This window comes from Balaenoptera acutorostrata, chromosome 18 (genome assembly GCF_949987535.1).
Source record: "Balaenoptera acutorostrata chromosome 18, mBalAcu1.1, whole genome shotgun sequence".
In the NCBI taxonomy this organism is placed as follows: domain Eukaryota; kingdom Metazoa; phylum Chordata; class Mammalia; order Artiodactyla; family Balaenopteridae; genus Balaenoptera; species Balaenoptera acutorostrata.
In genome coordinates this window covers 72,175,709-72,201,943 of record NC_080081.1, presented here as the reverse complement: position 1 = coordinate 72,201,943, position 26,235 = coordinate 72,175,709, and the positions used below count along the sequence as shown (strand labels likewise).

The 26,235-nt window shown below is 34.8% G+C and overlaps 1 protein-coding gene across 2 annotated transcripts in view; it reads left to right on the top strand.

Moving 5' to 3' along the window:
- The window catches only part of BRCA2 (BRCA2 DNA repair associated), a 54,121-nt gene that overhangs the window by 14,094 nt on the left and 13,792 nt on the right, over window positions 1-26,235 (top strand). Inside the window, exons 11-20 of one of the 2 annotated variants that reach the window (XM_057532630.1) lie at window positions 1,028-5,722; window positions 7,954-8,049; window positions 10,944-11,013; window positions 18,458-18,867; window positions 19,341-19,522; window positions 20,280-20,467; window positions 22,106-22,276; window positions 22,772-23,126; window positions 24,852-25,007; window positions 25,111-25,255. In XM_057532630.1, coding sequence (XP_057388613.1) covers window positions 1,028-5,722; window positions 7,954-8,049; window positions 10,944-11,013; window positions 18,458-18,867; window positions 19,341-19,522; window positions 20,280-20,467; window positions 22,106-22,276; window positions 22,772-23,126; window positions 24,852-25,007; window positions 25,111-25,255 — 6,468 coding nt within the window. The remainder of the gene's footprint in view (window positions 1-1,027; window positions 5,723-7,953; window positions 8,050-10,943; window positions 11,014-18,457; window positions 18,868-19,340; window positions 19,523-20,279; window positions 20,468-22,105; window positions 22,277-22,771; window positions 23,127-24,851; window positions 25,008-25,110; window positions 25,256-26,235) is intronic. The other variant, XM_057532631.1, reaches the window with a different exon arrangement.

Sequence of the window (26,235 nt, the reverse complement as noted above, 5' to 3'; positions counted from 1 at the left end):
ATGTTGTGCTATTTAATATGTATTTTCTTTAAAGCATGTAAAAAATAGAAAAAAGCTAACTGCCAGCTAAGTTTAATGTAAGGCAGTCATAAAATAGTGACTTTTTTGTTGTTATTATATAGTTTTCTTCAATATTTAGAGATTGCTTAGAGTTATTACTATATCTCTGGGTGTCAGGAGTGTGCACAATGAAACTCATTTTTTATTTGAGCAACAGTTTATTTACCAGTAACTATACTGTATGTTAAAAAGGTGATTTTATCTCCCTGTGCGAAGATTTGAGTGGGTGGTAGTATCTCAGTGAACAATAGGTTTGGTGGAACTGGAGTAGAGAACAGTTTGAGATTTAGGTTAATTTCCAGAGAAAAATGTTTGATACTGTATATATCAGAGATAAAACCAGTGAAACAACTAATATGTAGTACTGGTTAGTGATTAAATGAAATGAGATTAATAATTTTGACTTGTTAGTAGGAAATTCAGAGGGTCAATAAAATTAACGAAACAGAGCAGTTTAACCCATTTGCCTGACATTAGGTAATCTTTCAGGCCTTTCATGCGAAGAACCTTTTTTAAAAAGTTCATTTTGGGTTTTGTTTTTTTTTTCAATGTGAAAGACTGAATTAACCAAGGGAAATGTTAGTTTTCTAATTCCTTTTCTTTGCCTTGCTTTTCTGACTCCTATTACATCAATATTAGCAAAGAATTTTTTCTAATTTTATTTTCCAATAAAATTACTTTGAATTTTACTTATGGCAGCTAGCTGCTTTCTTGAACTACATACTAATTTTAATTGAGTTGATAAATACTATTAAAAAAAACTAGGTCCTATATATATCTTTAGTTGGGAAATGTAATAAATTCAAAATAGAGAATATTTAGAATTCTTTTAAACCTGACATTCACTTCTTGCTTTTCATGTAATTCTTGTTTTAGACACTACCTTTTTAACTTAGTGGAAAATATTTAGTGAATGTGATTGATGGAACTGCAATTTCATCTTGTCACTTTGTGTCTTTATGCTTAGGTTTATTGCATTCTTCTGTTAAAAAAAACTGTTTACAGAATGATTCTGAAGAACCAGCTTTGTCTTTAACCAGCTCTTTTGGGACAATTATGAGAAAATGTTCTAATAATGAAAGCAGTTCTAATAATAATAAAATAATATCTCAGGATCTTGATTATAAAGAAGCAAAAATTTATAAGGAAAAACTGCAGTCATTTATAACCACAGAAACTGGTTATGTGTCATGTTTGCAGGAAAAGCACTGTGAAGATGATCCAAAAAGCCAGAGAGTTTCAGATATAAAGGAAAAAGTATTGCCTGCAGTATTTCACCCTGCATTGCCACATTCAGAGGAATATAGTGATATTCTCTTCCAATCCCAGGAGAGCTTTTTACATGGCCATGATAATACCACCATTTTAACTCCTAGCTCCAAGGATCTTCTGTCAAATCCAGTTGTGATTTCTAGAGGAAAAGAATCATATAAAAATATGTCAGAGAAAATAAAATCTGAGAATTGTGAAGCTGGTTTTGAATTAACCAAAAGTATTTCCATGGAAAAGAATCAAGAAACACGTGTTTTAACTGAAAATTCTAAAAAAGCTGAGCTGTTGTCACCTGAAAAATACGTAACAGAAGCATCACCTTCTATGAAGGTACAATTCAACCAAAATACAAATCTCACAGTAATCCAAAAAGACCAAGAAGAAACTGCTTTAATTTCAAAAATGACTGTCACTCCAAACTCTGAAGAACTTTTCCCAGACAAAGAGAATAATTTTGTCTTTCAAACAACTACTGAAAGGAAGATTCCTGTTTTAGGACATATTAAGGAAGTTCATGAGGCAGACCTCAATTGTTTAAGAGAACCTGTTCCCAAGAACTCTGCCATAGTAGCATGTACAGACATAGATGACGGACAAGCAGCCAAAGTGTCACTTACAAAAGATTTTGGTTCATCAGATGTAGTCCGTGATCTTGCAGAGAAGAATAGAAATAGTGTAAAGCAACCACCAAAAATGACTCTAGGTCAAGATTCAAAGTCAGATGTCTCATTGGATATAGATATGAAATCAAACAGAAATAATGATTGCATCGACAAATGGGCAGGACTCTCAGATTTGATTTCAAGTCACAATTTTGGAAGTGGCTTCAGAACAGCTTCTAATAAAGAAATAAAGCTCTCTGAACACAACATTAAGAAAAGTAAAATGCTCTTCAAAGATATTGAAGAACATTATCCTACTAGCTTAGCCTGTGTTGAAATTGTAAATACTGTATCATTAGAAAATCGAAAGAAAGGAAGCAGACCTCATGAACTTGATTCACAGTCAGTTAATACTGTATCTGGGTATGTGCAGAGTAGTGCAATTGCTTCTGATAGTGGAAATAGTCACACAACTCCTCCAGTTTTATCTTTAAAGCGAGACTTTAATTCAAACCATAATTTAACACCTAGTCAAAAGGCAGAAATTACAGAACTTTCTACTATATTGGAAGAATCGGGAAGTCAGTTTGATTTTACACAGTTTAGAAAACCAAGCCACATGTTACAGAGTAATCCATTTGAAATGCCTGAAAACCAGATAACTGTCTTGAATACCACTTCTGAGGAATGGAAAGATGTTGATCTTCATCTCACAATTAATGCCCCATCTCTCAGTCAGGTAGGTAGCAGCAAGAAATGTAAAGGTATAGTTGGAGGTAAGCAAAAGTTGGCTTGCTTGTCAACAACAAACTGTAACAAAAGTGCTTCTGGTTATTTAACAGATAAAAACCAAGTGGAGTTTAGGGGCTTTTATTCTGCTCGTGGCACAAAACTGAACGTTTCTAGTGAAGCATTGCAGAAAGCCATGAAACTGTTCAGTGACATTGAGAATGTTAGTGAGGAAACTCCTGCAGAAGTAGATCCAGGAAGTTTCTCTTCAAGTCAGTGTAACGATTCTGATGTTTCAATGTTTAAGGTAGAAAATTACAGCAATGATAAAAATTTAAGTGAGAAAAATAATGAATGCCAGCTAATACTACAAAATAACATCGAAATGACTACTGGCATTTTTGTCGAAGAATATACTGAAGACTACAGGAGAAATACTGAAAATGAAGATAACAAATGTACTGGTTTTGTTTGTAACTTAGAATCTGATGGCAATGCTTCAAGTAAAAATGATACAGTTTATATTCATAAAGATGAAAATGGCTTGCCATGTATTGATCAACAAAACATACATCTAAAATTATCTAGCCAGTTTATGAAGGAGGGAAACATTCAAATTAAAAGTTTGTCAGATTTAACTTGTTTGGAAGTTGTGAAAGCTGAAGAAACATTTAATGTTAATATGTCAAATAAAAAAGAGTCAACCGCTAACAAGATGAGGCAAAATATAAAAGATTCTGATGTTTTTGATTTGTCCTTTCAGACTGCAAGTGGGAAAAACATCAGAGTCTCTAAAGAGTCTTTAAATAAAGTTGTAAATTTCTTTGATGAAAAATCTGCAGAAGAACTGAATAATTTTTCAGATTCCTCAAATTCTGAATTACTTTCTGATGTAAATATCAACAAAACAGACGTTTCAAGTCATGAGGAAACAGATATGGTCAAAAACAAAATATTGAAAGGAGGCAACCCAGTTGGTATTAAAAATCAAGTACTGACTCTCCAGCAGAGACCTGAATGTGAAATCAAAAAGATCACAGAACCAACCATGTTGGGTTTTCATACAGCTAGTGGGAAAAAAGTAAAAATTGCGAAGGAATCTTTGGACAAAGTGAAAAATCTTTTTGATGAAAAAAAGCAAGATAATAGTGAAATCACTAATTTCAGCCATCAAGGGGCAAAGACGCTGAAGGACAGAGAGGTATGTAAAGAAGGGCTTGAATTAGCATGTGAGACAGTTGAAAAAACTGCCCCAAAGCATGAAGAAATGCAGAATTCTCTAGAGGAGAAAAAGCTTGTTTCTAAGGAGACAGCCATGCCACCCAGGCTCTTAAGTGATCATTTATATAGACAAACTGAAAATCTCAAGATATCAAATAGTATCTCTCTGAAAGTTAAAGTACATGAAAATATAGAAGAAGAAACAAGAAAAAGTCCTATAACTTCCTTAAGTAACAGCATGTCTAACAGCTATTCATATCATTCTGATTTTTCTCATTCCAATGAGTTATTTAATAAGTCAGAGTATCTCTCAAAAAATAAAAGTCATAATTCTGATATTGAGTCAGTAGTGAGGAATGTCAAAGATAGAAAAAACACTAGTTTTTCTGAAGTACTATCCACTGTAAGAGAAGTAAACATAAACCCACAAGCTGTAGACAAAGATAGTTGTGTTCAGAAACTTGTGACTAACTCTTCACCATGCAAAAATAAGACCACAGCTGTTGAAGTGGCCATATCTGGTTCAAATAATTTTGAGACAGAGCAACCTGCACTCAGTATAGCAAGTGATAAAATAGCCTTTGTTTCTCATGAAACAAAAGTGAGAGAGAGGTTTACAGACAACTGCAGGAAGGTAACTAAGCAAAACACTGAGAGTGAATCAGGCACTGGCCGAACAAAAATTGTGACAGGTTCTCATAAGGCATTGGGTGATTCAGAGGATATTATTTTTCCTAACTCTCCAGATAGTGAAGAACATAGTATGCATTCACACGAGGTTTTTCCTAACATTCAAAGTGAACACATTTTACAACATGACCAAAGTATATCTGGATTGGAGAAAGTTTCTAAAATACCAGTTTGTCACATTAATTTGAAAACTTCTGATAAATGTAAATTTAACATGGGAAAATGTCCCAAGTCAGTCTCTTCTATAAATGTTTGTGGGATTTTTAGCACAGCAAGTGGAAAATCTGTACAAGTATCAGATGCTGCATTACAAAAGGCAAGACAGGTATTTTCTAAGACAGAAGATAGTGCTAAGCAACTCTTTTCCAAAGTATCATTTAAAAGTAATGAAGAACATTCAAACAAGTTTGCAAGAGAAGAAAATACTGTGATACACACCCCCCAAAATTTACTATCATCTGCTTTCTCTGGATTTAGTACAGCAAGTGGAAAACAGGTTCCAGTTTCTGAGAGTGCCTTTTGCAAAGTTACGGGAATGTTCGAGGAATTTGATTTAATTGGAACTGAATGTAGTCTTCAGCATTCACCTCCATCTAGACAAGATGTATCAAAGATACTTCCTCTTTCTTGTATTGATAAGAGAACCTCAGCACACTCTGTAAGCTCCAAAACAGGAAACGCCTATAATGAAGAATTTAAATTGTCAAACAACTATAACATTGAAAGTGGTTCTTCAGAAAATAATCATGCTATTAATGCTTCTACATATCTCTCTCAGTTTAAGCAAGACAAACAACAGTTGATGTCAGGAACCAAAGTATCACACATTGAGAACATTCGTCTTATGGGTAAAGAACAAGTTTTACCTAAAAATATAAAAATGGAAATTGGGAAGACTGAAACTTTTCCTGATCTTCCTGTGGAAATAAATACAGAAGTTTGTTCTACTAACTCCAAAGATCCAGAAAACTATTTTGAAACAGAAGCAGTAGAGATTGCCAAAGCCTTTATGGAAGATGATGAGCTGACAGATTCTGAACTTCTAAGCCACTCCAAACACTCTCTTTCTACATGCCAAAAAAACGAGGAAACGGTTTTGATAAATTCAGGAATTGGAAAAAGAAGAGGAGATGCACTTGTCACAGTTGGTAAGCGTCTGTTATTTCCTGTTGGTTTCCCAATCACTTTTTAAATTAAGTCCTTAATAATTCTGATATGCTAGCTTGTAGCAATTAGGATATTATACACTGAGTATATTTTTTTCAGACTTTTATGTGTAGTTTGGGAGAATGCGATTTCACTCGTGATATCACTGAGTCTGTGTACCAAGAAGTCATTGGTTGAGTCCTGTTTACATACATACACATAGAGAGGGAGAGAGAGTGCAGAGGTTCAGACTCTGGGTCTTAAGAACTTTGAAAGTTAGTTTCTAATTATAGGTGTTGGTTAGCTTGCTTTTTTTTTTCATCCAGGAAGTGTTCTAAAATCAGTTACCATTAGCAAATAGTATTCTGGTCTTAATGCCATCTGGCGTATGTTCTAATTTCTCTTTTGAATGTAGTATGTTTACTACAATTTATTTCAATTATTAGGTTAATTGGATGTTTGTTTTTTTTTCTGTTAGTATCTCTGACTAGGAGTAATCTTAAATAATTGAATCTGTTGATCAGTTACAATTAAAGTAAATAAAAACTAACCCTCCAACTTTTAAGTGGATGATCTTAAATACCTAGCTCCTGTTTAAAAACTCTAGACTGGTAGAGTAGTTGAGTTACCACAACTTTTCTTGTCCAGTCCCTTCACATAAAGACACTGAAGCCAGTCATTTCATTCTTCCACTTGGTGCATTTTGCCCTTAAGTCATCCTGGTGGATACAGACTTGCTTAATCAAGTCTTATCCAGGTCACATTCTTTACCAAGTTTATGTTATGGACAAAGTAGTAAGTTTATAATACTTACCTTAAACTGTTGCTGTTCTCTAGTGCAAAATTCTGAGGTGCAGATGCTTAAAGATATTCATAATTCTTTCATGGAAAATAATGGCTTTATTTATAGGACCCCGTTTTGTTCATGTGTGAACTAAAGGTTGGCCTTATGCTTAGGAATAAAAACAACTCAGACTTCTACTAAATGTGCTCAACAGCATCACTGTTTCATTTCCCTCACTTATGTTAGATATAAATATATATAGCTTAATCAGCTTCTGGTTACTTGAATAGTACAGGTTCTTGTCAAGCAATTAAGTCACTTTATAATCTAACACTTGATAAAGCCTTGCATGGACATTTTTACTTACTAAATCCTTCAAGTTCGCTTTCTTAAATAAAACGTCAATTCCTAATACCCAGTGACTTTGTGGTTTATCTCCACCTTGACTCTGTATGCAACTCAGGTTTCCAATAAAACTTGATTTATACTTTTAAAAAAGCATCAAAAAGCAAAGTATCTTTTAACACATATTATCTCAGGATGACATGGAAATGCATAACAAATTATGGTTTAAGTTTACTCTCAGCCTTTGTAGAGTTTTTAAATAAGAAGTACATATTACTTTTGCTAATACTTTAATGTAATTTTGGTAATTTAAAATCTTTTCTCCTACTTACTGACTCTAATTCAAGGACCTATATAATAAATTCCTTCTTGAGTGTAATGCAAAAAAAAAAAAAAAAGTTTATTTGAAGAAATTTTGTTTGTCCTTATTGCCAGTAAACCTAGAGTTACTAAGTGGCAGTTTATTAAAAAAATAGCTTATCTGTGATATCTGGTAACACCTGTTTATCCCTGGACCCTATTAAATAGTGGTATTTTAAATGGTCAAAAAATAATAGAAATTAAGTTGACGTTGAAAAAATAATTTTCTCTTTCAAAATAGAATTTTCACTATTTAAATTATAATCATGTATTTTTTAGTTAACATATTGTAAGAGTCAGTACTTTAGTTTTTAAAAAATGGACTATAGGCTTTTTTTAAAGCAGTGGTATTTTTTTTTTTTTTTTTTTTTTTAATGAGGATCTTGAATCAGATGCGTATGTTTGATTGATTGATTGATTGATTGATTTTGGCTGTGTTGGGTCTTCGTTTCTGTGCGAGGGCTTTCTCCAGTTGTGGCAAGCGGGGGCCACTCTTCATCGCGATGCGCGGGCCTCTCTCCTTGCGGAGCACAGGCTCCAGACGCGCAGGCTCAGCAGTTGTGGCTCACGGGCCCAGCCGCTCTGCGGCATGTGGGATCTTCCCAGGCCAGGGCTCGAACCCGTGTCCCCTGCATTAGCAGGCAGATTCTCAACCACTGCGCCACCAGGGAAGCCCTATAGGCTTTTTTTAAAAAAAAATTGATATTACTTGTTTTAAAAACACGTATGGAAATTTCCTTTTAGGAGAACCCCCAATCAAAAGAAACTTGTTGAATGAATTTGACAGGATAATAGAAAATCAAGAAAAATACTTAAAGGCTTCAAAAAGCACTCCAGATGGTAAAATTTGCTTTTTATCCTTATCTTTTTCCCCTCTATAGTTACTATACTTAGTATTCTTTAAGTTATTTTTCTTTGGGTATGTAGGTAATTGGGCACGCCTTTACAGTGTGGTTTGTTAAAGCTTACATCTTGCCTTGTTTTGTTATGTAAGCTTTTCCTTCATAATACCTAGTATAATGTGGAGGTTCTCCATAATTGAGAAATGTGAAATGATAACAAAATAATGGCTTTTAAAATAAAAAGCTGTAAGAATTTAGTAAGAACTTAGTAAAATACTTTAAGCTCAGGTTCTAGAATCTAGTTGATTTCATAATATTTACGTGAATCAGTTATTTAATTGAAAAACAGTGACTTTAGAGTTATGTTATTTCTTATACATTTATTAGATGGGATTCTTCAGCAAGGAAGAGCTTTCCCTTAACAACTGGGGATGAACTCTATAGTTCCTCCTAAAAAGGCAGGGTAAATATTGAATTCTTTCCCTTTACTTACCAATTTTCAGAGTAAAGAGTAGTTGGTATAGTAATCACTACTAATGGTAGTAAAGGAATTTTTTTCTTAGTTGAGTAAAACTGATTTCTTAGATTTTTATTTATAATGTATATATAAAGTTTAAAAGAACACATTATAAATAATGTATTTCTTTACAAAAGAAAACATTCTTTTTGATGCTCAAATCATTTCAAATTTGAAAGTGGAAACCTCTTCAAGTATTTCCTACGAGTTTTTTTTTTTTAATATGCTTTAATTAACCTTTGAATACTTTCTTGCTTTTTATTATCACGAGAAGATGTCCCAGGGAGTTGTTGTAATTCCCTGCCCCAGTTCTAGAATCCTTAGAATCTACAAAGATCCTTCCAGTGGTTAATATTTTTTAAAAAACAATATTTGAATGCTAACTATGCTCATAGCTGCTGGTGTATTTTTTATTAATGCTGCATTCTTGGTTTCTAATAGCATTAACATATTTACTTATTTGCTTTATCTTCCAGCCATGGTTCTCAAACTTTTTGATCTCAAGATCTCTTTATACTCTTAAAAATTATTGAGGATCCCAAAGAGCATTTGGTTGTGTGGATATATCTATTTATATTTGCCATATTCAACATTAAAACTGAGAAATTTTAATATTTGTAAATATTAAATATTGTGCATTGGTCATTTTGAAAATATTAGTTCAGAGTTATGCAGCTCTTCCAAATGTTGACACATTTTATTATACAATCTTAAACAATTACTTTTGTTAATGTCACCACTGATCTAATCTGAAAATTTAGTATTGGGAAATTGTCAAGCTAACAGCCAGATACAAACGTTCCAAAATTGTCATTTTGTTTAAAAGCTTGAATTTTACAATTCAGTTTGTTTGGCAACAGATACTCTCACTTGTTTTTTTGTAGTGATAAGCTCATTTCATTCATTTTTGAAGAAATGTCTGCTGAATACCCAAGTCTGAAAGATTGTGGTTTGTTGGTTATTCTTTCAAATAAAAATGGAATTCTTTGGGACAAAAATGATTAATGCAGTTCACATAAAGTGCATTTCCTCAAGACAATTATTGCACTAAAGTATGCAGCAGGACATACCAGCAGTGCTAATGTCAACACAGTGAGAAAGATATATATAACTTCTTCTCCTCCTCCTTCTTTTCCTTCTTCTTCTTCTTCTTATTCTTATTATTATATGATTATTATTACGATAGTTTGACAGCTTGGATCCCCTTTAAGGGTTGTGGGTTCCTCCCACCCAGGGTTCCATGGATCACTCTGAGAATCACTGTCTTACAGTATATGTATAATAGCTTCAAGTTTACAATACCAGTGTTACTAAATACCAATAATAAAACTACTAAGGGAAATTAAAAATTCTTTGCAGTTTTTGTCCTAAGAATATATATCATTAAGAATGTGGAGTCAAAGTTCTGTGTTCAAATGCCACTCATAATAATTATTTTGTTTGTGGTTAACAAGTTAATAATTAGGTTAGATTCATTTGTTTTAGTTAGTTTTCAATTTTAGGATTTTCTTTTTCTTTTTTAATTTTGTATGTGAATAAATAGAATGTTTACATAGTTCATTCATCAAAAGTACAGAAAGGTTTACTTGGAGAAGCCTTATTTCCATCACCATCTCCTCTACACTGTTCACCACCTTCCTCACTTCTTGCTCACTATATTGGTAACTATTTTAAATGGTTTTTGGTCTATCCTTTTAGGTTTCTTTTTGTGAAAATAAGTAAATATGTGTATATATGTTCTCATTACCTTTCTTTCTTACTCAAAAGGTATCAGTATGCACATGGTTTTGTACCTTCTTTGTTTGTTGTTTACTTTAGAATTTATCTGGAGATCATGCCTTAATGAGTATCAAGAGGTCTTCCTCGTTCTTTCTTGTGGTTGTATAGTACTTGATCATGTGCCTGTATCAGTGTATTCTGGTTTATTCAACCAATCCCGTCCCTACTAATGGACTAGTTTTGAAGATTTAAGAAGTACAAGTTACCTGCTGAGAATGAATAATATCTACAGTTTAGCTTGTCAACCTTCATAAAACTAAATTTTAAATTTGCATCGGCAATTCACTAACACATTTGAGTTATGATTAACATCAGCTGACTAAATTTATACTGATTTCTTATATATGTTTGCACTGTGAGTTATTTGGTATTAATCATTATTAATTTGTGAATCAAATTTTTGATGGTTACTAACTAAGCATTCATTATATGCACTGAAAAATTTTAAATATATAATTTTCTCACATTTTTGTGTAAATATTTACAATAAAGTGTAATGAACAGACATAGGAAATAAAATCTCCCATTAGATTTTCATTAATACATAATATAAAAGACATTTCATTAATACATAATGTAAAATAATATTTTTCTAGGCACAATGAAAGACAGAAGATTGTTTATGCATCACATTTCTTTAGAGCCAGTTACCTGTGGACCCTCTTGGTAAGACATGTTTAATTTTTTTTTTTTTTAATTCTACTAATATAGTGTAGGAAAAATGTGGGTTTTTTAAATAAATATTTCTGTAAATACTGGCTCTAACATATAGTACAGACATTAACACTTCCCTTTTTTGAAAGCCTGCATCAGGATTAAAGAATTCTGTACTTTGGTAGTACTTTATAGTGCTGTGCATATTATTATCTCATTTTTAATAACTTTGTAAAGTAGACAAACAGATTTTATTGCAGTTTTGTGGATAAGGTACTGAGGTTGAGAGGGGTTAAGGAAATTACTCAAAACCAATTAATAAAGGTGGCGTATATTATATCTCAATTATATTAGTGAAAGTGAAAGAAAAATTAAAGATGGCATATGTTGAAAATATGCTTTTATCTCTCCTCCCTCTCAAAACCCTACTAGTTACTAAGAGAATTTTTTTTAATGTATAAATCTGTAAGTACAGTGTTGTTTCAGAAGAAACAACAAAATTTTAGAAGCTAAAAATCATGAATGATTTAGAAAGACATAGAAAGCTAAAACCTGACATTAGAGCAAGCAGAGAAGCTACTCAGTTTCCCCTAAAGAACCTGAGAAAGACTCAAATTGGCAGCAACATGTACTTCTGAAGGTGAGGTAGAAAATAGGAAGATTAGTTGAAAATCTGTTTAAGAGACATCTACATCCCCTCCCCCACTGCACGCAGGCAATTATCCCTCTTCTGTCAAAAGACCAGAAGGTCATTCTCTAGAGAAGATGAATTGGAGGGATTCTGAATTGGGGATGGGGTTGGGGGAAGATTCTGAAAACAGAGATTAAGTAAAAATCTGGGTGTCAAGTAGTGAGACTCCCTAGCCTCCTTCCCACACTTGGCTCCCAAATGCTGGCAGCCAGTCCTCTAGGCGGAACACTAGAGGATTGTTTCTGTGGGTAACAGGAATAGAAAAGACTGAAAATACTGACAGTTGTGGTTGCTTAAGTTAAACCGCATACCAGATGACCAGACAGTGAAGCCAACAACTGACAAGCCACACCAGCACACAGCTTCCAGTCAGCTCTTCAGTGCTTCACACTTAAATGAGAATAGATAATCAAGGATCACTCGTCATTGGAAGAAAGCCTCTGGGAAAGATAGTACCCAAAGTACAAAAACCAAAGGACAGGAAAGGCACTTAGAGGAAATAGAGCATGCAACAAGAAGAAAACTTCATAAAAGTACTAATATTTTCAGGAAAGAGACCATATTGCATCCTTAAAATAAGAGCAAGTTGCTGTAAGAAGAGCTCTTGGCAGTTAAAAATATGATGGCACAAATAAGTTACCTCAGTAGAAGAAATAGAAGATAAAAGTTATGAAAACTCCCAGGATATAGTCCAAAAAAGAAGAGGAGATGAAAAAGGAATGAAAGATAATTTTTAAAGTCCTGTGGCTCTAACATCTGAAGATTTGGACTTTGAGAAAGAAGGAACAGAGGAGAAATACAAGTTTTCAAAGAAATAATTTAAGATATTTTATCAGTACTGAAGGACATGAGTTTCCTTGATTAAAAGGACCCTCTGAGTAAGCACATGAATAAAAATGACCGGTACTAAAGTATATCCTTGTGAAATTTTAGAACAGTAGGGGCAGAGAGGAACCTTAAAATTTCCAGAGGGCAAAAAAATCAGGTTTCAAATAAAGTTTCCCGAGTCATAATGGTATGAGTCCTCTCATCATTAACGGTGGAAGCTAGAAGGTTATAGATTCTAAAATGTATAATACAGAGCAATACCTTTAAAATTCTGAAGGAAAACAATTTTCAACCTAGAATTCTACCACTGACCAAAATATCAAATAAGTGTGAGGATAAACATTTTTCAGATGTAAAGTATCAAAAGGTTTGTCTCCCACACACTTTTCTCAGGGAGGTAACTAAAGTCCATAAATCAGAAGGAGGAAGATATAGGATTTAAGAAACAGGAATTCAACATAGGAGAAAGGTAAAGGGAATCATCAGGATTATACAGAAGGGGGAGATCCCAGAATTACAGCTGTGTGGCTAAACCTAGACAGGTACCCAGACCATTTTGGAAGAATAAAGCCCTGGGAGAGTTTGCCTACAAGAAAAAGATTAAAACAGAACCTGAAATATTTTAATGTATTAAGAAACTTCTTGGTAAAGATGGTGAATTGAGCATACTCACCTACTTTAATTGCCTCTCAAATTTTTACCAAAACAACCATGAAGGAATTCACACACACACACACGCACGCACGCACACACACACGCACGCACGCACACACACACACACACCCTCCCCAAAGACAGGGAGAATGGGAGAGGGGAGAGACCACAGTGACTACATTGTTCAAAGCATACATACAGGAGAAAACTGATTTGAAAGTGGTAGTGGGGAGAGGAGAGAACCAACCATTTTACACTAAAGCCTCAGAAGCTCAGGAACTGGTGAATCTTCAGAATTGGGTGGTGAGGGACTTCCCTGGTGGCGCAGCGGTTAAGAATCCGCCTGCCAGTGCAGGGGACATGGGTTCAAGCCCTGGTCTGGGAAGATCCCACATGGCGCGGAACAGCTATGCCCACGCACCACAACTACCGAGCCTGCACTCTAGAGCCCGCAAGCCACAACTACTGAAGCCAGCGTGCCTAGAGCCCATGCTCTGCAACAAGAGAAATCACTACAATGAGAAGCCTGCACACCACAACGAAGAGTAGCCCCTGCTCGCCACAACTAGAGAAAGCCCGCGCATAGGAACGAAGACCCAACACAGCCAAAAATAAATAAATAAATAAAATTAAGAAAAAAAAGAAAGAAAAAATAATTGGGTGGTGAAGAAGGAGCCAAAATAAGGGTATATAGGTTGAAAGTCTATTTAAGATGCAGTCAAATCCCCTCCTTCACTCCATGAAGCTGGGCACTACCTCTTATGCACTCTAACAAAAGGCTAGAGGTTAACTGTCCAGGGAGGGTACAATACAGGGTTTCTTTATTGAACACACTAGGCACAGTTGAAGGCAGGAGTAATATACTGAAGGCAGGGGGATCAGGTTAATGTGTGCACACTGAATGTTGGGGGGCTCTCCTCCCCAGGTCTTCTTCCCCCACTCAGCTTCCAGAATGCCAGTAGCTAAGTTTTCACTATTGGAAGCTTCCAGTTAATCTGCAGTGTTGCTTACAATCAGTAACGGTGTACCAAAGGCTTCCAAACAGCTCTTTGATCCCTGATGCTTAAATATGAACAGACAACCAAAGATTACCAAACATCACAAAAACCAAAAATGAAATAACCAAAAATCAAACTAATGAAAATAACTTAGAAGAAACACTATTCAAGGCGCACAATGAAAAGAGAATTCTATATATAAAGCTTAGAGTTTGGGTGTGAATGAATGATAGGTACATAGAAAAGTAGCAGAGTTTTAAAAACAACCCAATGGAAAGCAAAAGTTGTAAAGATAGGAAGTACAATGAGTATGTACTACATATTAATACCACATAATACTTTTTACTAATATAACACATTCAGCTGTAAAAAGTATTTAGTCATGATGTAAATGTGAAATATTGACAGAATCAAATACATAACTTGGGAAGATGAGGAAAGGAGAGAGAGAAAGAGTGTTTGGTAAAGTGAAAGTGGTCTTGTGGGAGCTAAATCTTCATTCTCCATGGTGGCTTTTCAATAGAAAAAAGCCCAAAAGAAGCAGTTACTGAGGTGTCTCTTATAGATAATGGGTGTGAATATCACAGAAGCATCTCAAATTGTAGACAGCAGTTGTAAAATCTTTTCTAATGGTAAATTTTTAAGCCCAAAGATATGGTTTAAATTGCATTAATGTTATCTTTTCAAAAATAACTACTTGTGGCATTGTTGAAAAAGTCATCGAACTGTATTCTGGAATATATTTTTCAGCAGGCTACTAATATACATGTTTTGAATGTAGAAATCCAGGTGATTATTAAATTTTTCATTTTCAAAAACAGGTTTTAATATTAAAAATAAAGTAAATGCTTACTTATCTACATATTACCTTAATTTACTCATATGATGGGAAAATAGTTTTATGCATTTAACAAACAGGTATTAAGCACCTTTTCGAAGTATCTAATTTATACTGTGTTGATAGATGAAAAGATATGTAAGTCCAAGTCAGATTGCTTGTCTTGGAGCCAGGCATGAAAAGAATTATTGTGCTGTAAATACTAAGATGAATATAATAAAGTGATGTGAGAGCATAGAAAAATTGGCAGCTTAATTATGTGACAAAAGCTTAATAGGAAAAGTACTTTAGATGGAATGTAAAGAATGCTGCTTAAAGAGGGCATTGCAAATCTGGAAACAGTAAGAAGTTGTGTGACTTTCATCATGGGTTTTGGCAGGCTGGGGGTGGGGTGAGGACTGGGAGGAAACACAAAGAAATGGAGAGAGTAGGACCAAAAAGGAAGCCTCCTGTATGTCATTTCTGACAAGTCGAAACCTGGATAGGCGATAGTTTGTGTTTGGAAGTTTAAGAAGAGAAGCGACGCAACCAGATTTGTGTTTTTGAAACAGACCAGAAGAAAATGTTGCAAGGAGATTAGTAAGGAAGTAAAGGCCTTAGTTTAGTTAGTACATGTGGTGGAGAGCAGAGAGTGAGTGGAAGATAGATTTAAGATTTGGCCAGAGAGTCATTAACTGAGAGTGGCAAAATATCTCCATGTGGATTCAAATAGAGGTCTTGATCATAACTTGCAAAGCAAACTCCTTATTTTCACAATATTCTTCATATTTAAAAACACTGGAGTGAAAAATCAGTGAAAATAAGTTTTGGAGTGCCCAGGTTTATTCATTCCTGTGCACTTGATCTCATCTAGGTCTATTCAAGGAAACCAGTCCAGCCATTGTCCCCTCTTCCTCCTGCACTGATCATTTTTCCACTTTACTGGATTAGTCCCATCAGTGTAGGTAGTTGCTGTAAATCTCCCGTCGTGAAGAGAAAAGCCTCTCTTGACTCCTCTTATCCCACCAGTCCATTTCTAGGCCCCACTTAAAGCACATCTCATGAGAATTGTCTCAGCTCACTTTCTCTACTTCATCTCTTCCCTTTCTCTCCTGAGCCCATCCCAGTCTTTCATCACGACCCACTACCCCTCATCAAGATTACCAGTTACCATTTTCTTTACTCTGGCTTCTGGGACATCTGTCTTACGTCTCCTCCTATCCCACTGGCTGTTCTTTCTTACTCTCCTTTGCTAATTCTTCCCCTAACTGCTAAATGTTAAATTCCCCCATGGTTGAGCTCCAGATGGCTTCTCTTCCTGCCCTTCCTCCCTAGTATCTCATCCACTCTCATGACTCCGTATACCATCTATTTGGTGACAGCTCCAAAATCAATATCTTTAGCCCAGATTTCTTCCCTGAACAACATATTTATTCAGCTACCTACTTGACATTTTTATTTGGGTGACTTATAGACATCTTAAATGTAACATCTCCAAAGCTGATATTCTTTCCCCTTACCTGTTTTCCTGTAAATGTAAAAGTCTAACAACTCTGCTTTCAAAATATACCCCAAATCCAATCACTTCTCACCATTTCCACCCTTAACACCTCATTCAAGTCACCATAAAACTGTCTAGATTATTTCAACAGAACTGGTCTCCCTACTTCCTACTTTGCCTCCCCCCACCTCCCTATACACAGTGAATTTTCAACAAAGAAGCCACAGGGATCCTTTTAAATATAAGACAGATTATGTCATTTCTGGACTCAAAAACTGTTCCATGACTTCCCATCTCATAGTACAAGCCAGAAGTCCTTACCATGGTATGCAGGTTTTTTGTGATCTGGTCTTTTTGCTACCTTTCCAGTCTCACCTGCTAACTTTCCCCTTGCCTGCTCTGCTCCAGGCATGCTTGTGTCTAGCCCAGGACGTGATGTCCACTCTGCCTGTAGCAGTCTTTTCCCAAATCCCTTCATGGCTTTCCCTCTCACTTCCTTTAGGTCTCTGTATAAATGTCACCTTATCAATAACGTTTTCCTTACCACCCTATATAAAATATCATTTATTTATTTCTGCTGGACACTTCCTGTCCCCCTTACCATGCTTTAATTTTCTCCATAGCATATATAATACCAATTGACATATTTACTTGTTTGTCTGTTTCCCTCCACTAGAATGTAGACTCTATGATTTTGTTTCATTTGTCAGTATATCCCCCAGCCAAAACACTGCCTGGCAAGTAGTAGGAACACATTAAATATTTGCTGGATAGATGAATGGATAACTAAATAAGTTGTAGGGTAACTTCAAGTTCCATGGGCTTAGGGTTGGGTAAAAGGAAGTATGGGGTTTTCAACAAAATATCGAGGAAGAACATGTACGCTAGGGAAGGTGGTAAGTTTGGTTTTGGACATGCTTAGTTTGAGATGAGTGTGGAACATCAAGATAGGGATGTCTGGTACTAGATGCAGTTCAAAGTGTAGGAATAACACCTGGGGAATGTCGGGCATAAAGATACAGATTGATATTTTTATTGTTAGATGGTAATTTAAGCAATGTAAATGACTCATATCACCCAGGGGAAGTGTCTAGGGAAGAAATCCAACTTTGGAGGCAGGAAGATTTTTAAGAGAAAGAGGAAAAAAACAGTTAAAAAAAAAAAGGAAAGAAAGAAAAGGAGGGACAATCGTGGTGTAAATATTCGCAGTGAGAATTTTAAAAATGAAAAAGTTGTGAAAACTGTTACAGATAAGCAGAATGCGTTTACACATGAAGCTTTTTTTTATTTTGGTATTGGGAGGTCATTAGCAACTTTATTGAGAACAGTTTCTATAGACTAGTGGGGAAAATGAGAGTTCAGAGAGTGGAAAGTGAGGAAGTGAAAATAGCTACTTTAGATTACCTCTGGAGGAAGGTTGGCCATGAGGGGTACATAACAGTATCAGCTTGAAAGGGAGATAAGGTTGAGAAAAAAGTCTAGGGTGGGCAAGGCTTTCTGAATGAAAAAGATGTAACAGATGGTAGAAAGAGAAAGGAAGGAGATGGAATAATCATTGCAAGAGTGGGGCTCCCGAGGAGACTGGGATACGAGATGGGGTCAAGAATACAGGTGAAGAGGTTACCACGAGAAGAGGATGGGTAGACAGACGTCTGGGGAAGGAGGTAAGTGAGGAGCTGTGATAGACCTGGAGGAGACAGACGGGGGAATCCATGTTTGACAGATTCTCTTCTCTCATGTTTGTAGGTGGTTAAGTCAAAGGCTGGGAGTCAGTGTGTGAGAGATAGACTTGGAGAGTGTGGTATTGTTTTGGAGGGCAACCATGATGAAATGCAGAACAGTTACCAGAATAGGATTGCCATGTAGCAACTGAGGGTCTACAAAAAAAAATACATATTCCAAAACATTTATATATATGTACATTTACTGGTAAATAATCAAGCTTAAATATTTTCTCCCCATTGTAGCACAAGTACGGAAAGGCGAGAAATGCAGAATCCAAATTTCACTGCATCTGGTCAAGAATTTCTATCTAAATCTCATTTTTCTGAACACCTGACTTTGGAAAAGTCTTCAAGCAGTTTATCAGTTTCAGGGCAGCCACTGTGTAAGGTTCCTGCCCCGAGAAATGAAAAAAGGAGACACTCGATAACTGCAGGCAAACCAATGAAAGTCTTTGTCCCACCTTTTAAAACTAAATCGCATGTTCACAGAGATGAACAGTGTGTTAACAGGAATACTAATTTCGAGGAAAACAAGCAAAAACAAAAAAACATAGATGAACATGGCTCTGGTGATGGTGAAAATAATGTTAATGACAGTGAAATTCATCAAACAACAACTATGCTTTTCACAAAGGGTGAAGAAGAACCTTTAGGTATTGTGTGAAATTTTGTGTTGACGTATTTTTGCCTTTCACATATATATTTCTTATATTAAATAACACCTTGAGGATTTTCCCCCCTTTTATGATGATTACTAATTTCAAAACCTTTTGTATTGCTTTAGATTTTTCTGTCCAAAGATTAAGTTTAAATTACTCTAATGTTTTCTTTCAAAGGTAGCCAATTGTAGACATTCTTCTTAAAAAAAAAAAAAAAGCTATTAGACACGCAGTCTAGGACAGCTATTATTGGATTATGATTTTTATTAGGCTACTAATTTTCTTCCAAATTCGAAATAAAAATAATCTATTTCTGTTCTTTTAGAAACGTTTTTCAAGTAGAAACTTTTTTTCATCCCTTAAGATTTAAAGTTAGAGCAAATTGATATATATCATTTTATAAAACAAGGGTTGTGCTTTTAAAATTTTATATTCAATTTTATTTTTTGTTAATTATTCTTTAATAGATTTAATTACAAATCTTCAGACTGCCAGAGATATACAGGATATGCGAATTAAAAAGAAACAAAGGCAACGTATTTTTCCACAGCCAGGTAGTCTGTATCTTGCAAAAACATCCACTATGCCTAGAATCTCTCTGAAAGTAGCAGTAGAAGGCCGAGTCCCCACTGCATGTTCTCATAAACAGGTATGCTTTTGTCTATAATGCTAATTAATAGCTTTTATAGCAATGTGTAACTTTATTTCATTAACTGGCATCTTCAGATTGTTTAAAGAAAACAAATTGATGCAGAAATGGATGAGTAAGATCATCTTGCTTCCTAATCAGCCTGCAGTGGCAGCCTCCTTCTCCTCTGCTGCCTTATCCTACTAAAGTGATCAGTGCTTCAAAATTACAATTTCTCTTTCGCCTTCAAAATGTATTCATTTTATTACTATAAGTGCTCTCAGCTGGGTGTTAGAGGAAAGTAGTCTCATTGAATTTAAAGTGTGAATGACTCATAACCCTGAACCTGCTAAGAGCCATTTACATTTTTAAAAGGATTCTTATTAAGCCAGTACTATCTAGTTGGAATTTGGGGCAATGCAGAGGTGAGAGTCTGGGCCCCTTCTGAGTTTTTTTAACTTAAGAGGTTTTCTTAAACATTAAATTACTTTTTTATCCCCACAACAACTTCCTATGGCAGATATAGCAGGAGGCATGTACACAATGGGAATGGGAAAGGTGCAGCAGACTCTTGAATGTATAGGTCATTTATATTATGTAAAAATATTTTAGCTTCTATTAAGTACGTTACATATTTTTATAGTGAATATTTTCATATTTAAATGAAAAACTTTGGGTAGATTCAGTTTGGGCGTGTTATAATTTTTTTTTTCTGTGAAACATTCTTTTGTTTGATGTTTTTTACTCATCAAATTTTTCTATCATTTATTTTGTGCAGCTATATAGGTACGGTGTTTCTAAACATTGTGTAAAAATTAACAGCAAAAATGCAGAGTCTTTTCAGTTTCACACTCAGGATTATTTTGGTAAGGAAAGTTTATGGGCTGGAAAGGGAATACAGTTGGCTGATGGTGGATGGCTCATACCCTCCAATGATGGAAAGGCTGGAAAAGAAGAATTTTATAGGTACTCTCTGCAAAAAGAAATTTTGTATTAACTAACTTTTATATGTTCCATCATCTCTCTCTTCCTCACAAGTCCCTTTTTATCTTTCCTTATCTCTCCTGAACTTAAAAATTTGGCTAGAAATCAAGAGTTTATACATTGAATCATTCTAAGTACATGTGGTTCACTTGATATTCTGTTGAAATCTTTTGAAAAGTGAATTTTGGTTTGTCTTAGGATTTAGTGAATTGGTTTTTCTTAAACTAGGACATTATTCTTATAGCTTTTACAAAATAAAGACTGATAAGAAAAGTTAAGTGTGAGTTGGCCTTATCATAAACCCACACACATGTGTATACTTGTGTGGATATTCTCTTTCATTGTGTATTTCAGTAAATATAAAATATAAAAAATAAAGTTAAACAGAAATACTTAAATATCAGTAATACCAAGTGACTAGAAAACTCCAGTGCCCTAAAAAATCAACAGTTTAGGAACTATATATACTCTTAGGATTCTAGTGTTTATACAAACATAATTTTAAATGTTTGCTATCAGGGAGGTATTACCTCATGCCAATGACAAGAGATAGGAAACCTTTCTCCTGTGCCCTTATTTTTGTCACTTCTTTCTTAAGTTTATAGTTTTGAGAAAAGTGGTAAAATATTTTTTCTTTAAATTTTTGTTATGTTTTTGGAGTATTTTAAAACACGAATGTTATTTACATCTTGGTACTTGTCCCACATAACAAATATCAGCTGTTGATTCTAGTTGGAAAAGTAACAGCTGTATCACTTAATTGTATTAGGTAGACTGCATAGTGTAGAGGTTGAGTGATTACTCTGTAATCAGGTGGGCATGGTTCAAACTGTTTGCGTGTTGAGTCTCAAGCTGTGTTTTTGATGATTCAACAAATATTTATTGAGCACCTACTATGTGTCAGATACTATCTTGGGTACTAGGGATAGCAAAACAAAAAAACTCTGCCCTAATAAATCATATATTCTAGTTTGGGACAGGGAAAGAAAAATTTTAAAGGGAATAAGTAAATGGTATAGTATATTGAAAAGTGATAAATACTTTGAAGATAAAGCTGGAAAAAGGGGGTGAGAGAGGTGAGGAGAGGTACAATTTTTTAAATAGAGTAAGAAGGCAATGTGTAAGAGTACTGATGCTGGTGGTTGGTAGATAGGAGGGTGGAAGTTTATGGAAGTTCTCTTTTAATTACTTCTGTTTATGTAGTGCTGAGAGTGAGAATGGGAAAGGAGGAGGAGTTGTAGATTTGAGCAGAAAGGGCCCAAGTTGTAGATTTGAGCAGATATCAAGAAGAGAACCAGGACTAGAGAAGGAAGTTCTTAGGTGATTTCTAAAAACAATCTCTTTAATAAGAAATATATAATCTAAAATATAATTATTTTACAGTAAGGATCTCATTTTCCAGTTGAAATAATTGTATTGACTAACATGTTAAGTGAAATTTTTATTAGCATATTTTGATACATGTCATTTTCTAAAATTATAATACTTATTATGTTAACTCATAAAAACTTATTGAATGATCTTGTACAATTTAGTTTTTGTGCAAAGAATAGTCGGGGTTATTGAATTCAATAACATCTTAACTGGCTTTTATTATTTCTTCTACCTTTATTTGTTCAGAGCTCTGTGTGACACCCCAGGTGTGGATCCAAAGCTTATTTCTAGAGTTTGGGTCTATAATCATTATAGATGGATTATATGGAAACTGGCAGCTATGGAATTTGCCTTTCCTAAAGAATTTGCTAATAGATGCCTAAGCCCAGAAAGGGTACTTCTTCAACTCAAATACAGGCAAGTTTAAAGCGCTATATTATATAATCATATATTGTATGGGTCAGACTTCTGTGCTGTCTGTGACTTGCACATCAGAGCCAGTTGTTGGTGACAGCTGCCATCCCACACTGCTGTTCAGTTGTATAGCGCAGTTCTCTTGTCACCCTCCAGCCCCCACTTAAGAGCAATCACACATTCATACACCCTGTGTCTCCCTCTTCTCCCACCCTCTCCATAACCTCTTGGCACATGAGAAGAATATGAATTACTAATTTGATCCACTATTCAGGGATTGCTAGTAAAGCATTTTTGCATTTTGGGGGTTTTAATATTTAATTCATATTTTAGCAGTATAAAACTTAATATATTACCAGCTACCAAATTTTAAATTCTCTTCAGTCTCAGTATTCAATAAAGGTATTTAATTTTTATTCTCAATTATTCGGTGACTTCTTTTTACAATGAAATTCTAGACCCACAATTTCTAAAATAATTCATTTTTTTTCTTTTTAGATATGATATGGAAATTGATAGAAGCAGAAGATCAGCTATAAAAAAGATAATGGAAAGGGATGACACAGCTGCAAAAACGCTTGTTCTCTGTGTTTCTGAAATAATTTCATTAAGCACAAATATATCTGAAACTTCTAGCAGTAAAACTAATAGTATGGATACCACAAAAGTGGCCATTGTCGAACTTACAGATGGATGGTATGCTATTAAGGCCCAGGTGGATCCTCCCCTCTTAGCTCTCTTAAAGAACAGTAGACTAACTGTGGGTCAGAAGATCATAATTCACGGAGCAGAGCTGGTGGGCTCTCCTGATGCCTGTACGCCTCTTGAAGCCCCAGAATCTCTTATGTTAAAGGTAAATTAAATTAATGCACACTCTTGGTAAAAATCAGTCACTGATTCAGTTAAATTCTAGAGAGAGTTTACATTTAAATTTTTAAATTTACTTATGCCTATTAAGGATGCTTTGTTTCTTGAAAATGTACTGATACTGTTATTCGTTTAAGTGGCATATTTCTCAGATAGTTAAATATTTGTGTTTTTGGAAAGCCAGAGATATTTACTGAGCTGAAATAATGCAGTTGCAGTCACAGAGCAGGAGTAAATTGGCACCGGATGTTTGATTTTGGTACCTGTAGCCCTCATGTTGTTCTCATAGTATTACTCTGCTTCCACTGTGATTACTTGGCCAAATCTCTGTTCCAGTATGATTAGAACATTAGATTTCAGTGATTCTTGGATATAGAATACTAAAGTACACCTTTCATCTCTATGTAGATTTAAACCTAGATAACAGGACTTTGTCATGTTGAATAGTCTGTAATATTGCTATCAGAAATGACTGCTAATGTTGCACATTCAGATTCACTTATGAGGTAACCTTGTAAAGAATTTACTTCTGTTGTATTCTGGATCACTGTAGTTCAGGAAAGCATTTTAATAAGTCAGGCATTTTTAAGTTAAAGAGATAATTTGTCATTAACTTGAGTTGCTTTTAGTCAGGCTGAAACAGGCTTTTGTTTTATGTTGCTTAGAATATCAAAGTTGCACTGGCTTTCAATTTTTGTTTTGTTTTTATCAAATCAATATATGTGCATAATTTCAAAACTCGAGTAAAATAAGGTGTATAGCCTGCCCCACAAAAGCAGTCACTGATGCAACCCTGCCTAACCCCCTTCATGCTCCCTAAAGGCAGCCACTTCCAATCCCTTTGGCTGTTTCTTTGGCTTATACTGTTAGGTCTTCTTTTCACCTTCAGTTTAGACATTAACTGTTAGCTCCCTGCTATGAAAGATGAGGAGTGAAGTCAGTATTCAATGTTTATGTTATAATGACTGTGAAAAATATTTTTTGCAACTCAGCATACAGTATACCATGATTACATTTCCTTTCTTTACAACTTACTGCTTTCCCTGGAGTTATTAACTGTCTTGTCTTTTTTGTTTTTGTTAATTTTCTGTATCCTTATTGCCAACTCATTCCCACACAGGAGCCATATAAAAATTGTCTCACTATGTTAAAATATCTTTATCAGTTCCATTTCTTTTTCTTGGAGATTCCTTGGATCTCTCCATGTTCCTGCTCAGTTCTGAAGTGGTTATCTTCTATGTGTGCTGCACAGTTATTCTTGAAATTATTTTCACCTCTTTCTGTGTTAGAAGCCCTATACTCTGGATTCCATACCTTTCTAGATGTACTCCCTAACTTTAAGGGCACACAACCGCCAGAGGCTTCTTGAGAAAGGGAACATGCAGTGTTTTTTTTATCTTATTACAAGGTTGGCTGAATATAGAATTTGAGGTTGAAATATTATAATTCCTTCAGAATTTTGAAGACATTTCCTCTATTACCTTCTTGCTTCTGGTATAGTTTCTGTTAAGTTCAGTGCTGGTCTTATTCCCAGTCCTTTACTATGTGATCTGTTCCTAAGACGTTTTTAAGATTGTCTCCATCATTCTGAAATTTCACAATGAGGTGATTTGGTGTCAGCCGTAAAAGAAGGAAAATTATTATAAAATCTGAAATAGAATTGAATACAGGTACATATTTAACTTATAAATCAATTTATTAATTTGTCCAGATTTCTGCTAACAGCACTCGGCCTGCTTGCTGGTATGCCAAACTCGGATTCTTTTCCAATCCTAGACCTTTTCCTCTTCCCTTGTCATCACTTTTCAGCGATGGAGGAAATGTTGGTTGTGTTGATATAATTATTCAAAGAGCATACCCTATACAGGTATGATGTATTCTTGAAACTGACTCTGTATTTCTTTCTTTAGAGACAATTAATTTGAATAATCACTCCCTACCCTGTATTTCTGTTTGACACATTATTACAGTGGATGGAGAAGACATCATCTGGATTATACATATTTCGCAATGAAAGAGAAGAAGAAAAGGAAGCAACAAAATATGCAGAAGCCCAACAAAAGAAACTGGAAGCCCTATTCACTAAAATTCAAGCAGAATTTGAAGAGCATGAAGGTAAAAATGAGTTGTATTTACAAGATCTTTTTTTCAGAGTTTCAGAGGCTTCTAACTGGGTGAATTGTCTTTATTTTGAGTAATAGATCTTTTTTTTCTAATTCTGAATTTGAATTTTTTCTGATTTGAAAAAAAAAATATTACATAGGTAAACAGATAAGCATTGAATTGGCCCCAAAATATCACATCTTTATTCAACATAGTGAGCTTTTAGATCCTCACAAATTGTCTTAGGCAATTAAACATTACATACCTACAGCACTTTTCGGAAGTCTTAATTAAACTGGCCTGTAAGCTTTAGTACTAAAGTATTTGTAGCATCGACTTTTGGTATTAGAGGAAAAAAAGCAACAAGGGAAAGAACTATCAAATTATTCTCCCCAAGCCGTTTGTCATTCTCTTTCCTCTGTGTCCTTATCTACATTATAGAACTTGCATTTTTGCTGTTGTAGTTGTTGATCTTTATGTTTTTATACCTGGAACTAGAGCTTATTTTCCCTGTGGCATCAATTTGAATAATAAAAATCATAGTGTTTTATGCTTAAAGGACATGAAATTTTACTTTTTTTAATCTACCTTTTTTTATTGCAGAAAATTTTATGTTCTCCTGCATTTCTTCATGATTTTATTTTTTTTTTAATTTTATTTTTTATACAGCAGGTTCTTATTAGTTATCTATTTTATACACATCAGTATATACGTGTCAATCCCAATCTCCCAATCCATCACACCACCACCCCCTCCCCCCTGCAGCTTTCCCCCTTTGGTGTCCATACATTTGTTCTCTACATCTGTGTCTCAACTTCTGCCCTGCAAACCGGTTCATCTGTACCATTTTTCTAGGTTCCACATATATGCGTTAATATACGATATTTGTTTTTCTCTTTCTGACTTCACTCTGTATGACAGTCTCTAGATCCATCCACGTCTCCACAAATGACCCAATTTCGTTCCTCTTTATGGCTGAGAAATATTCCATT